Source organism: Schistocerca serialis, chromosome 4 (assembly GCF_023864345.2).
Source record: "Schistocerca serialis cubense isolate TAMUIC-IGC-003099 chromosome 4, iqSchSeri2.2, whole genome shotgun sequence".
Classification (NCBI taxonomy): Eukaryota; Metazoa; Arthropoda; class Insecta; order Orthoptera; family Acrididae; genus Schistocerca; species Schistocerca serialis.
The window spans coordinates 583,984,402-583,999,762 of NC_064641.1; the positions used below are offsets into that span (position 1 = coordinate 583,984,402).

The following is a 15,361-nucleotide window of genomic DNA, read 5'->3' on the forward strand; positions in this document are numbered from 1 at the left end:
ATATGTACTCACTGAAATTGGATGTAGCCTTTTTTAAGAGTAATTAAATCAAATAATATTTGTATCGCTTAAAGAAAGTGAAAAAGAAAAAGTACACGCAGATTACAGTCTACGTTGAACATTGTTTACACGAGCTTTGGTAATGCTCTGTAAACAATTTTATTCAATATTACGTACATGAAAAGTGTACAGAAGGATGTACAGAAAGATGTATCATAAATTCATGATTATTATGTCACGTTGTTCGGATCAGTTTAAAGATATTTTCTCTTCATTTCCACAACCACCCCTACCCCAACGACTTCGCTTATTGCAACTACTGTAATTATTTAAAACTATAAAAGTGTGAAAGTTTCGCACAGGTCCCTTACCCCGTCATTCTAGACAACTTACTGCACACAGAACGTAAGTGATTCTTCGAAGGGTTTCCGTAGCTTAAAACAGCATTTATCTGTATATGTCTTTGTTGATAAATAAATCCTTCCATGAGAGAAATAACTAAGGTTGGTACACATACATTGTTACACATAAGCCTTACTGTTAGGCAACAATCACTCCGGGCATAAGAACCACCTTCCTATCAAAGGGGTGGAGGTGGAGGAGAAAAAGAAGCGTGAATTTCCAGATTTCGTTGATCTAGTATTTGAGAATCAGAGCACTTAGCGACGTGCAACAGACTTTATACATAATTTCAAATCTTTACGAAACTTTTTTCTCGATTACAGCTCCTACAAAATGATGTAAAGAAAAATGTTTACCGCTTACTATTTTTCCGCTGTTCATGAAGTGCTACATGAGGCCTGACGTTATAACTCGTTACTTCTTTACTACAACCTGTATTCGCGACTGATTTTACAGACAGTATACACATTCATTCCCTAAATGTATGAGCAAAATCATATCATTGTACGACACATAGTTCAGAAGATATTACGTCACAAACAGTGAGATGTGTGAAAAACAGCCGCACCTTGCCCGTCGTTTAAGTTTATTACTTCGTTGTTCATAACTCCATTCGCAACATATGTTACAAACAGTACCCACTTATGCCTCTGAGTGTACCTACAAAATTATATCATTGCGTGAGACGTAGTTCAGAAGTCTGTATTTGCAATTCGAATATTAGCAGACATAGGCGACATAAAAATGAAAAAGCTTGCATACTTTGCCTACTTTCATTCCATAATGTCATATGGTACAATATTTTTGGGTAACTCTTCAAGTCAAACAAAAGTTTTCAGAGTCTAAAAGCGTGTAATACGTATTATTTGTGGAGTATATTCACGGACGTCCTGTAGAAATCTCTTCAAAGAACTGGGTATACTAACTACTGTCTCTCAATATATTTACTCCTTAACGAAATTTGTCCTAAATTCCAACAAACAGCTCAGTTCATACATACAATACCAGGAACAAAAATGATCTGCACAAGGAATTAAAAGCACTTACTTTAGTTCAAAAAGGGGTCCACTACTCAGGAACACTCATCTTCAATAATTTGCCAGCAAACATAAAAAATTTAGTTACAAATAAAGATCAGTTTAAAAGGAGCCTGAAAGACTTGCTAGTGGCCAACTCCTTCTACTCCATTGACGAATTTTTTAATAGAAACAAATAAAGTATATATTCATACTATTAGTATTGTTATTTCAGCTTTAAAAAAAAATAAAAAAAAATAAAATTTGACATGTTCCACATCCATGAGGATCTCCTCAGCACTGATCTATGGAACGAAAAAATAATCTAATCTAATCTAATCAAAGTAATGACGTCATAAACATTAAGAGTGGTACGGGCCTGGACACACAGCTATAAGTAAATACCTGGGCAACGCCGGATTTCGCCAGTGGAGCCGAAATACTATTATATCTACGTGCTTCTCTTTTCGTGCACCAAAGATCAGTTATAACAATCTTATGCTTCTCCTTCTGTTAGTACTCCAGCGCAGAATCTTAACAGCAACACTTCATTTTTTTTTTCGTCGATATAGCTGTGATTCCGTATGGGTAAGTCTTTATTGTTGCACCCCCTGGCGTAAGCCGACCGCTACACGGGTTCAATTAACGCAGAGAGTAGGAAAAGGAAACGTGGCAGGGCGGCCTTATCGCTACACGGACGCCACGCTTTTGTGGGCAGCACGCGCCGCTGGGAGAGACGCCGCCGCAGCAGCCGGCAGCTCGGCTCAGCTAACGAGCTGCCGTGGCGCCACAGACGTCATTTCCGGCGCCGCCTCTGACGTCATGCGCCCGCCCTCCCAATTCTGCCGGGGCGCGGGCGACGCTGATCGTACCCGCCGGAAGCTGTCGGGCGTCTCCGGACCGCCGCTGCGCAGGCACTACGCTGATTCAATTAACTTCCGCTCTTCCGACAAGCGAACGTGCGTGTGACAACAAGTGACAACTTACCGGTGACGTCTGCCGTGTAAGCGTGTAAGGCGCCGACAGAAACGCTAGACGTTTAGCTGTCGTCCCACTTCCTGGCATGAGATACGAGAAGAACCTGAAAAGCTAGCATACTGACGGGTTTGATACGAGGGTCGTTCAATAATTAATGCGACACATTTTTTCTAGCTCACTTTCGCTCCAAAAAACGCGGTATTTGTTGTGGGACATCGTGGAATATTCCCGCTGCAGCCCCTACAGTTTCACGAATTTCCGAAAGGTCGTGGCGCTTTACATAGTCTTCAACATGGCTTGTATAACGGACGTGCGTCCCAAGAAGAGAGATGTCACTCAGTTTCTTTCGGGGGAGAGTCAGAGCATCGCAAGTATTCATAGACGCTTGCAGGATGTCTACGGAGACCTGGCAGTGAACAAATGCACAGTGAGTCGTTGGGCAAAGCGTCATCATCATCGCAACAAGGACGCGCAAACCTGTCCGATCTGCCGCCTGCTGGCCGACCGCACACAGCTGTGACTCCTGCAATGTTGGAACGTGCAGACACTCTCATTCGAGATGATCGACGGATCACAATCAAAACTATCGACCACCAATAACGTACTCAAAGGTGTGTCTCCGCTGGGCTCCTCGCCTCCTTACAAAAGACACAAAGAGCAACGAAAAATCATCTGTACGGAACTGCTTGCTCGCTATGAGGCTGGTCGTGACAATTTGTTGTTGAACATCGTCACAGGCGATTAAACATGGGTTCATCACTTCAAACCGGAAACAAAAAGGCAGTCCACGGAGTGGCACCACAGCACCTCACCACCGAAGGAATAGTTCAAAGCTGCGCTCTCAGCACGATGACGGTCTTCTGAGACCCTGAAGGGATTATTCTGTTTGATGCCCTTCTTCGTGGTGCAACAGACAACTCTGAAGTGCATTGCGCCACGATTAGGAACCTGAAGGAACTATATCAACGTGTTTGTCGCCAAAAAATGCAAACAAACTTCTCCTTCTTCGAGACAACGCAAGGTCTCACAAAAGCCTGAGCACTCTAGAGGAGCTCACAAAACTTCATTCGACTGCCCCAATATCGCAATTTTGACAGTACAGTATGTGGTCAAAAGTATCCGGACACCCCCGAAAACATACGTTTTTCATATTAGGTGAATTTTGCTGCCACCTACTCCCAGGTACTCCATATTAGCGACCTCAGTAGTCACTAGACATCGTGAGAGAGCAGAATGGGGCGCTCCGTGGAACTCACGCACTTCGAATGTGGTCAGGTGATTGGGTGTCACTAGTGTCATACATCTGTATGCGAGATTTCCACACTCCGAAACATTCCTGTTTCCACTGTTTCCATTGTGGTATGAAGTGGAAACGTGAAGGGACACGTACAGTACCAAAGCAAGCAGGCCGACCTCGTCTGTTGACTGAGAGAGACCGTCGACAGTTGAAGAGGGTCGAAATGTGGAATAGGCAGACGTCTATCCAGACCATAAACAGGAATTCCAAACTGCAACAGGATCAACTGCAAGTATTAGGACAGTTAGGCGGGAGGTGAGAAATCATGCATTTCATGGTCGAGCGGCTGCTCATAAGCCACACATCACACCAGTAAATGCCAAACTACGCATCGCTTGGTGTAAGGAGCGTAAACATTGGACGATTGAACAGTGGAAAACCGTTGTATGGAGTGACGAATCACGGTACACAATGAGGCGATCCGATGGCAGGGTGTGGGTATGGAGAATGCCCGGTGAACCTCATCTGCAGCCGTGTGTAGTGCAAACAGTAAAATTCGGAGGCGGTGGTGTTATGGTGTAGTCGTGTTTTTCATGGAGGGAGCTTGCACCCGTTGTTGTTTTCCCTAGCACTATCACAGCACAGGCCTACATTGATGTTTTAAGCACCTTATTGCTTCTCACTGTTGAAGAGCAATTCGGGGATGGCGATTTCATCTTTCAACACGATCGAGCACCTGTTCATAATGTACGGCCTGTGGCGAAGTGGTTACAAGACAATAACATCCCTGTCATGGACTGGTCTGAACCGAGTTCTGACCTGAATCCTATAGAACTCCTTTGGGGTGCTTTGGAACGCCGACTTCGCGCCAGGCCTCACCAACCGACATCGATACCTCTCCGCAGTGCAGTAGTCCGTGAAGAATGGACCTCCATTCCCCAAGAAACCTTCCAGCACTTGATTAAACGTATGCCTGTTAGAGTGGAAACTGTCATCAAGGCTCAGGGTGGGCCAACAGCATATTGAATTCCACCATTACCGATGGAGGGCGCCACGAATTTGTAAGCCATTTTCAGCGAAGTGTCCTGACACTTTTGATCACATAGTGTACGTCTGTTATCAAGTTGAAATAATTGCGCTTAAGCGCATGTCAGAACTAAAAATCATCTGACATGACATGGCACAGATGCTGGTGGAATCTCATTGTGTTCCTAATAACCACTTTTTTTGTGTATTGCACTATCTGTAAGTTGCTTGAATTCTGCTTGATTTTCACGCACATACGTAATATTAGGTAGGGTAAATGATTCAGTGTTTGTTTTTGTTTCATATAAAATAGAAGCTGGTTCCACCGCATGGTCTTCTGCAGACTCACGTATATCTGTGTCAGTTTACGAATTTGTTTGTGAACTGCACAATTTAAATGTGTTGTAAATACATTACTCGTATTCTCCTTTATTTTTGTCCGCATCCATTTTTCTGTACTTTCTCGCATTTAAAGGAAAAACCTGAAATTTTTATTGTAGTGGGAGAATGATTCTAGTGCATTGATTACTCCTAAAATCTATTGTTTGTTTTACATGTTCATAATGTGTGAACACATTTGGGTAACTACTGTTGCATTTTTAACATTTGCAAGGAACAATGCTCTAGTTTCTCAGACTATAAAGCATAATCAGTGGTAAGAAGCAGCACCATTTAAAGCAAAATTACATACTCATTTCATGAGAAGATATAATATAGTTGAATACCAATTCTGTCAAAAGGTGTTAACATGGAGTTCTCAATTAAATATGACAAAATACGAAAAATAAATCAGAACAAAAATATAGTGCGAGAAATATACTTAACAACGCATTTCAATCGAGCAGCTCACACACAGATTCATCAGTAAGAGCAAATATATGTGAGTCTACTGAGCACCATGCAACGAAACCAGTTGTTTTTTCATGAAAATAAAGTAAATATGGAATCATTTACCCCACCAAATATAATGGATGTGAGCAAAAAGCAGCCAGTATAAGAGTAACACAATTACAGTGCAATTAAAAGAATGCAATACACACAAGAAGCCGTAATTAGGAATGCAATGTGACGAAACCAACTTTTGTTTACTACAAAATTAAAACAAATGTCAAGGTCTTTAAGTCACTCAACAAGAAAACAATATGGGAAAGAACTGATTAAAGAGCATATTTATGGACTGTCTAGTACTGATAAACTTGCAGCACTGTAAGTGGCCTGGCAGCGAGTCAGGGTTGTGTTACGGAAATCACTATATTATTTGCAACCCCTCCACCCCCTCACCCCTCCTTGTTGCACTGGCCAAGAACAAGCTTTAATGTGGCATGCGCAAATCGTGTGCAGTGAGAGTACTTGGCCAGTAGTCTATACCACCTGTATATCTAAGAATTTATTGCGTCGAGATCTGATAATTATTACAGTATTCACATTATTGTTTTTAGCGATTTATTGCCATTTTAAGATGTGGCATTTAATCCACAAACAACTCAAGTCATATGCATCCTGAGCTCCATGAAATGGTATATATATATATATATATATATATATATATATATATATATATATATATGATCAAAAAGTCAGTATAAATTTGAAAACTGAATAAATCACGGAATAATGTAGATAAAGAGGTACAAATTGACACACATGTTTGGAATGACACGGGGTTTTATTAGAACAAGAAAAAAAAAATATACAAACGTTCAAACACTGTCCGACAGATGGCGCTTCATCTGATCAGAATAGCAATAATTAGCATAACAAAGTAAGGCAAAGCAAAGATGATGTTCTTTACATGAAATGCTCAATATGTCCACCATCATTCCTCAACAATAGCTGTAGTCGAGGAATAATGTTGTGAACAGCACTGTAAAGCATGCCCGGAGTTATGGTGAGGCATTGGCATCGGATGTTGTCTTTCAGCATCCCTAGAGATGTCGGTCGATCACGATACACTTGCGACTTCAGGTAACCCCAAAGCCAATAATCGCACGGACTGAGGTCTGGGGACCTGGGAGGCCAAGCATGACGAAAGTGGCGGCTGAGTACACGATCATCACCAAACGACGCGCGATAGAGATCTTTCACGCGTCTAGCAATACTTTTTTTTGGTTCTGATAAAACTCCATGTCATTCCAAGCATATGTGTCAATTTTTACCTCTCTATCTACATTATTCCGTGGTTTATTAAGTTTTCAAATTTTTTACTGACTTTCTAATCACCCGGTATATATATGGTAGAAGAGACTCTTTTTGTTACTGCCACAACACGACTCGAAAATTTCGAGGCTCGGCTCATACTTATATCTTAGTTGCCGTTATACACTCCTGGAAATTGAAATAAGAACACCGTGAATTCATTGTCCCAGGAAGGGGAAACTTTATTGACACATTCCTGGGGTCAGATACATCACATGATCACACTGACAGAACCACAGGCACATAGACACAGGCAACAGAGCATGCACAATGTCGGCACTAGTACAGTGTATATCCACCTTTCGCAGCAATGCAGGCTGCTATTCTCCCATGGAGACGATCGTAGAGATGCTGGATGTAGTCCTGTGGAACGGCTTGCCATGCCATTTCCACTTGGCGCCTCAGTTGGACCAGCGTTCGTGCTGGACGTGCAGACCGCGTGAGACGACGCTTCATCCAGTCCCAAACATGCTCAATGGGGGACAGATCCGGAGATCTTGCTGGCCAGGGTAGTTGACTTACACCTTCTAGAGCACGTTGGGTGGCACGGGATACATGCGGACGTGCATTGTCCTGTTGGAACAGCAAGTTCCCTTGCCGGTCTAGGAATGGTAGAACGATGGGTTCGATGACGGTTTGGATGTACCGTGCACTATTCAGTGTCCCCTCGACGATCACCAGTGGTGTACGGCCAGTGTAGGAGATCGCTCCCCACACCATGATGCCGGGTGTTGGCCCTGTGTGCCTCGGTCGTATGCAGTCCTGATTGTGGCGCTCACCTGCACGGCGCCAAACACGCATACGACCATCATTGGCACCAAGGCAGAAGCGACTCTCATCGCTGAAGACGACACGTCTCCATTCGTCCCTCCATTCACGCCTGTCGCGACACCACTGGAGGCGGGCTGCACGATGTTGGGGCGTGAGCGGAAGACGGCCTAACGGTGTGCGGGACCGTAGCCCAGCTTCATGGAGACGGTTGCGAATGGTCCTCGCCGATACCCCAGGAGCAACAGTGTCCCTAATTTGCTGGGAAGTGGCGGTGCGGTCTCCTACGGCACTGCGTAGGATCCTACGGTCTTGGCGTGCATCCGTGCGTCGCTGCGGTCCGGTCCCAGGTCGACGGGCACGTGCACCTTCCGCCGACCACTGGCGACAACATCGATGTACTGTGGAGACCTCACGCCCCACGTGTTGAGCAATTCGGCGGTACGTCCACCCGGCCTCCCGCATGCCCACTATACGCCCTCGTTCAAAGTCCGTCAACTGCACATACGGTTCACGTCCACGCTGTCGCGGCATGCTACCAGTGTTAAAGACTACGATGGAGCTCCGTATGCCACGGCAAACTGGCTGACACTGACGGCGGCGGTGCACAAATGCTGCACAGCTAGCGCCATTCGACGGCCAACACCGCGGTTCCTGGTGTGTCCGCTGTGCCGTGCGTGTGATCATTGCTTGTACAGCCCTCTCGCAGTGTCCGGAGCAAGTATGGTGGGTCTGACACACCGGTGTCAATGTGTTCTTTTTTCCATTTCCAGGAGTGTACATCAAAATTGATACTGGCTACCACCCGTTATAGACGAGGTCGCTGACGAACGACTGTATGGTCGCAGTTGGAGTCCTGGTGGTGAAAGAAATTTTCTTCAGCCGACTTGCAAGGCTTTCCAGTTGACGCCACAATGGATGGCTTGCGTGTCGATGATGACGAAAACACGACACTCTATCCACGAGCGGAGAAAATCTCCGACCCGGCCGGGAATCACACCCAGCCCCACTGCATGGCACTCAGACGTACTGACCACTCAGCTAAGGGGGCAGACTGCAGCACAACCAGGAAACCGCATACTCATTACAGTCACTTACACTCAGCAACTCTCAAACACCACGTGGAAAGGAACCATGGGGGGTGGGGGAAGAAAACCCGTTCCGATCACGTGCTTTACCAACGCTCCAGAGTCTACCAGCCAACAACGCCGCACGGCTCTTTCTTTCTTTTTTTGCTGGTTGCAGGGAAACTATTATTTAGTTCTTGTTATACCGTACCCTGTAATTATTTTAATGAGGGGAAAGGCCTGTTGGTGGTACCTTTCAGTAAATAAATAAATACATAAATATTGTGCTTAGAATGCATTCTGAGGCATGGGATTTCTTTTTTGTACGAATGTGCATGATGTTAATATGTAGGTGTGATTAACCTGGGAAACAAGTGACTACGGTACCTCACACATTTGGTAGTGTAGCAACCCGAGTAGAAATGACCTATAATGTTCCTCCCTAAATGTGTGCGTATTCTGCGACACATGCGGAAAGGTAGTCCTGCTTTCTCTGTTTATCAGTACATGACTGTTGCTGTTGTAATTTGGTGTTTGTGTTACGCATGTATGGTAAGAATAGTTGTACAACTTGTGCATGAGTTTCAGAAACGACTGAATGCTGCATGACGTTTCAGCTAGAATACTACAAATGGAAACTGGGACTCTCAAGGAACTCGTTCTGCACGGCGTTCGTAGACGGAGAGCGCGTTCTCACGCAGGTTGGTATAGTCAGGTAAAATAACTTGTGTAGCGTGTGATAACTGTCTCCTGTTTGCTTATTTCTGTGTTAGACTGAGACAGAGATCTTCAACCATTTTCATATGCTTGCATCACAGTTAGCCTTACTCTTTAAATGTCACCCGAAAGCAACGCCTGCTGGAAAGTTTTGCTCTTATGTAAGAAAATGGTCATCTACGGAACGGTAATGAGTTTTAGGGTAGATGCAAGTAACAGGTTGATGCTTAATTAAGTAACATCCTTATTCCTTATAACACAATGTATTCTAAGTACATCGTTGGCTGTTAATCATCTGTCATTCTTTGTACAAAGTGTGGACAAAAAAATCTGATGTTTTTAATTAACAATAACTCACGTATTGTGAGTGGAGTCTCTGTAAAGGTGTAGGGCGTGTGCAGTTGGAGTGATACGGGACCCCTGATACATCTACATACGACTGACAGGTGACCCGCACGTATACATCCTGTCTGATCACCTGCATCCATTCATGTCCAACGGACTTGGGCAGTTCCAGCAGGACAATGCGACACCCCACACGTCCAGAACTGCCACAGAGTGCATCCAGGAACACTCTTCTGAGTTTAAACACTTCCGCTGGCCACCAAACTCCCCAGGCATGAACATTGTTGAGCATATCTGGGATGCCTTGCAACGCGCTGTTCTGAAGAGTTCTCCACCCCCTCGTACTCTTACGGATTTATGGACAGCTCTGCAGGTGTCCATGCCCTCCAACGCTACTTCAGAGATTAGTCGAGGACTTGCCACGTCGTGTTGCGGCACTTCCGCGTGCTCGCAGGGACCCTACACGATATTAGGCAGGTGTACCAGTTTCTTTGACTCTTCAGTGTAGTAAACTGTTTCCATACTCTTTTTCCATCCGTCTCTTTTTCATTTGACTGCCCCTTAGAGTCCCGATATCTGAGCCGCTGGCAACGGCACCCGAAATAGGACGCAGTCGCCTCATTCGCAACTGAATGTGCTTCCAGTAAGATGGAGCAAGTACTCACATCATAATGAATTCTATGATAGACTAATTTCTCACAATGGTAACATTGCTTTGCCCCTCGTCCTTCCCGATGTCAGTGTACTTTCTGTTTCCTGTGGGCAGTGAGCTGATACCGTAAATCGTGGTATGCGTACACAAATCACGTAGAGTGCATTGTACATCGTACTTGAAATGTGTACTGCAAAAGTGGACTCCCCTTTTGTGACTTCATTTCCAAGTCCTAAGACTTCGTCAAACAGATTTATTTCTATGTGTCTGAAATTACGTATGTACCGCAACATGATGCGTTAATAAACATGTTAAAATGCTGTGTAAACTGCGAAGTATTACTAATTAAAACCATCAGATCTTTTTGCCATACCCCACATTTGGCGAATCGTAAAACGGGGAGCACAACTTGTGAATTAAGAAATATCGAGTATGAAATGGTACAAAGGAATTCTGCTGTCATAATTTCCGTAGGTCCGACACAAATTTAAGCGGGTGGTCTGCATACCATGTTCCACTCGCGGTAGGCTGTTACGTGTTCTTAAGAGGAAAGTCACAGATGCGGCGAAGGTGTGACGCTGTGGAGTCGTCCACACAGCCACGAACCGTCCGTGTCAATTAAATACAGGGAAACAAATTGGTACTTGCTCAGTCCTGCAGGTAACACGCGCAGACGAGACAGAAGAACTTCATTTCACTAGCGTAGTAATTAGTGAAAAATGCTACTATCGGAGCACAAAAAATGCGATTTTTTTCTGTCTATTTAAAAGACTCTGACTGAAAAGCGGGGTACCAGCTGCCTCGTTCTGCTTTGCTCAGCACCTTTAAAAAATTTTCCAAAAATTTTGGCATGCGAACATATTTGTGCTTGTTTTAACATGCAACTCACCTCAAAATCCCACAAACACCCCTAACTGTAACACCCACTAGTTCATCGATGTAAGTTGCTCATATCCATCCACTTTCAGTTGTCCTTTCTCAGTCACTCATTCAGCCGAATTCATTGTCATTATCTCCATGTGTGTCTGCCTGTGTGTCTGTCATTGTCTCCTTTGTGACAGCTACAGTCCCCTTCGTTTTGTTCTGCTACTACAGTGCCTCTCACACTCAATGCCTTCCTCCTGCTCTCTCTTCCTGCTGATATATCACTCCTTCCTTCCTGCTGCTTCTGTATCTTCTCATTGTGACTATTTCTTTCTTCATTGTTGTCATTGTCGTATACCCTGTGTCTCACACGTTTCCATTTTCTCTTTATTCCTTCTCTCCCTCCCTCCTCCCCCCCCCCCCCCCCCACCCTCACCCCTGGCACTGTCTCCTTCACTTTTTTCATAGCACTGTTCTGTCACTGTCAACTATGTTCCACTGCCACTGTGTCCCTCTCTTTGTCTCACACTGCCATTGTCTCCCTCCTTTCCATAACACAACCTCGGTCTATTATCTTCCAGTATTTATTACTTTGCCACTATCACTGTTTTATTTTCCACCATAACAAACCGCGAATATGTTTGCATTCCAAAGTTTTTGGCAAAATTTTAAAGAAGTTGAGGAAGGTACAATGAGGTAGCTGATACCGCACTTTTACATAAGATTCCGGTAGGAGCATTTTTCCATTGGTTCCCTTCTTTTCACTGCTGCAGCAGGACATTTAACTCATATGGGAAAAAAATGTATTGGTCAGTAAAATTTAGGTAGTTTACTTATATGAAACTGAAATAACGCAAAACTATTTTTATACCTCAGACCAGATTTTACACTTGCGTTGCACTGATTTGGGGGAGGGGACCAAACAGCGAGGTCATCGGTCCCATCGGGATAGGGAAGGATATTGAAAGTGGTCGGCCGTGTCCTTTCAAAGGAACCATCCCAGCATATGCCTGGAGCTATTTAGAGAAATAACGGAAAACCCAAATCACAATGGCCGGCGCGGGTTTGAACTGTCGTCCTGCCGAATTGGAGTCCAGTATGCTAACCACTGCGCCACCTCGCTCGGTCCAGATTTTACATGAGAAAAAGTTTTGCATGTGTTTCAATACTACAAGATGGTGGTTCTCGTATGACAACAGAGATACTTTACAGCATATTTCTCCGTCCTTCGTCAATTTATAGACTACATTTTTGCCTCACGCCGTATTTTACTTGTAGAAGTAGGGTAACTTTCAAACTCTGACTATTGAAATCCGATAAAAATAGCAAGAAAATTATCGAGATTGTTCGAGATCAGGATCTCGGGAATATATCGGAAAAATTTCATCCATTTTCTGTACGTAGCCGTCTTTTGGTCCTCTGGTGATGGCGAAAATATAGTAAAAAACCCTTTTTTGGGATTTTACGAGGAACCAACCACGAACTAATGGTGCCGCCAATATAACACGAGTTATGAGCACCGAAACATCACATTTTTATGCGCGGTGTTTTGGAAAATACTGGGTACTCATGCCGTCGCATGCAAACCGATTGCATTGTTCAGCAGAGTATTTTCAAGTGTTAGACTGTCTTCTATTCTACCGACAAGCTCTCCAAAAGAACGAATAGACATACGAAAATAATTATAAAATGTTTTTAAGCAACTGGGAATACAGAGTGACGTTAGGATGCACCCGAAAACTTCCCTCGAGTGTGAATTTCTCTTCTTATATATCAGATAGATTTGAATGGCTTTTAAATGCAGCGAGATCGTCTCTATACGTGCGGTCAAACAGCACGATGTGCTAGAGCACAGAGTACAGGGCACAGAACGCCGCAGTCGCTCGACTGCACACAGGCACGCGCACCCACCCGACTGTGAAAACCATCAATGTGAGTCTGTCAACTGCTCGGGGAACGCAGAGCATGGACCATCTGCGTAAGTGTGTAACGGGCCTACGAGCAGCAAAGGCAGCAGGGACGACTTAACCATTTGTCCTGTCTCTCAGTAAAACGTTGAGTAGATTCGGATAGAAAGGGCAGCTTTAACTCGAGCCATGCTCTATTTTCAACAATTCCATTGCGCTTTCGATTTCTCGGAACAGTTAGGTATGAGTGTTCATTCATTTTCCGGAAAGTATTTTCTGCTCATTTCCTAACAAAGCACAGTTAGCTAAATGCGGTCACCACGCCACGATTAGCTTGTTTATAAATTCCATATGGGAAAATTCACAAAATAATGAAAGATAGGAAGACATATCCTGTTAAAAAGGCATTAGGTTTGTTGCAGCTACACAGGTGTGCCTAAAAGCACTGTGACCGCTGTCCACCGAGAGACTGAGTAGCGCTTCGTGGCGTTGCAGGCATGTGACGCTGTAAGGGAAGTATATATACGGAGAAGATACGAAAGTAGTATCGTTCTAGAGATCATATAGGCCATCCATTGACATAAGCGACTTTGAGAAAGGGCAGGTTAGTATTGACCCACTCTTGGGAACGAGTATCGCGGAAACAGCGAAGCTGATCATCTGTTTTCGTGCTACCGTCGTGAGCATCTATGGAGAGCGGTTGAAGGACGGTGGAACCAGTGGTAGACAAGGTGTTGGACCCCTCGTCACAGAATATGATGGTTGAATGCTTGCCACCGACCGTGGTGGCGCTGTGGTCAGAACACTGGATTTGCATTTGAACCGTCGGGTTCAAATCCCCGTTCGACCATCCAGATTTAGGTTTTCCGTGATTTACTTAATCACTCAAGGCAAATGCCGGGATGATTCTTTTGAAAGGGCAAGACCGATTTCCTTCCTCATCCTTCCGTACTCCGAACTTTTGCTCTGTCTCTAACGACCTAGCTGTCGACGGGACGTTAAACTCTAATCTCTTTCTCCTGTTCCTCTCGGAAGCTTCCCCGCTCTGTAAAGCAGGATACGCGGCGACCTGTGACAGGTGTGACGACAGAGTACCATACTGGTGCAGACAAGTGTTTTCGGAGCACGCTAGTCAGTTCACATTCTTGAAATACAACTTCTCAGCAAACAGCTCCTACGTATTCCCATGTTCAGTCAACATCGCCGTCAGTTACGACTGCAATGGGCACAGTGTTATCGGGATTGGACCGTGAATCAATGGAAACGTGTCACCTGGTAGGATATAACATCTTGATGTCTTGAAACCCCTCCTTGTTTCTAAGCGTCAGGCAACTATCAACTGCCACTTAGACCACTGCAATGCCACCCTCACGCATCTAAGTAAAGCAAAGGCAGTTGTTCAGAATATAATTGGTAACTGCGTTAATACATACTGGGAGAAACTTCGTGCAAGTACACAGACATGTGTCGACGGCAGAAACATTAGGTGGAGTGTGTTCCGGCGTCAAACGAGACACTGAGCCCAACCTAAAAAGCCTGTCCCATTCAGAAGATCGTTGAAATTGTCGTCACAGATTGTAATCGACAATAGAAACGATGGGTGGAAACACTATTCCAGTCCCTACTCATCCGCTCAACTGCCGCCAACTTGCCACGAGCTGAATGCCATGCCTACTAAGGATGAGTTTCAGAGAGCTGTCGCGTGGCTTAAATGCAGGAAATGCCCTAGCAAAGCAACGTCCCAACATAACTTTTCAAACTGATACAACTCCTCCCAGCGCTGTACAACCTTTTATTTAAATGTTGGACTGTGGTTACTGTGCTTCAGGATATACATGATGCCAACACCGTCACTCTACACAAAGGTAGAGGCGATCACAGTGATTTCAACTGCTACCTTGGAATTTCACTCCTGAGTATTGTTGGGAAAGCACTTGCCCATGTTCTGCAGGGCAGGCTGGAGAAATTTGCCCAGCCCCTGAATCTCAATGTAAGTTTCGAACCCAGCAATCTGCTAGTAATATGATCTTCACACTCCGACACATGCAGGAAAAATGCTGTGAACAGAAGGAGCCAGTGTTCATTGTTTTTATCAACTTACAGAAGGCATTTGACGCAGTCAGCAGGGAGGAACTGTATACTTCACTAGTGAAGATAAGGTCTCCTCCAAGACTCCTGAACATGAT

General features: G+C 44.5%; 1 protein-coding gene across 1 annotated transcript in view; it reads left to right on the top strand.

Annotated features, from left to right (window-relative positions):
* The window catches only part of LOC126474621 (transmembrane protein 117-like), a 321,902-nt gene that overhangs the window by 78,953 nt on the left and 227,588 nt on the right, over positions 1 to 15,361 (top strand). The window contains exon 4 of the mRNA XM_050102099.1: positions 9,308 to 9,391. Coding sequence (XP_049958056.1) covers positions 9,308 to 9,391 — 84 coding nt within the window. The remainder of the gene's footprint in view (positions 1 to 9,307; positions 9,392 to 15,361) is intronic.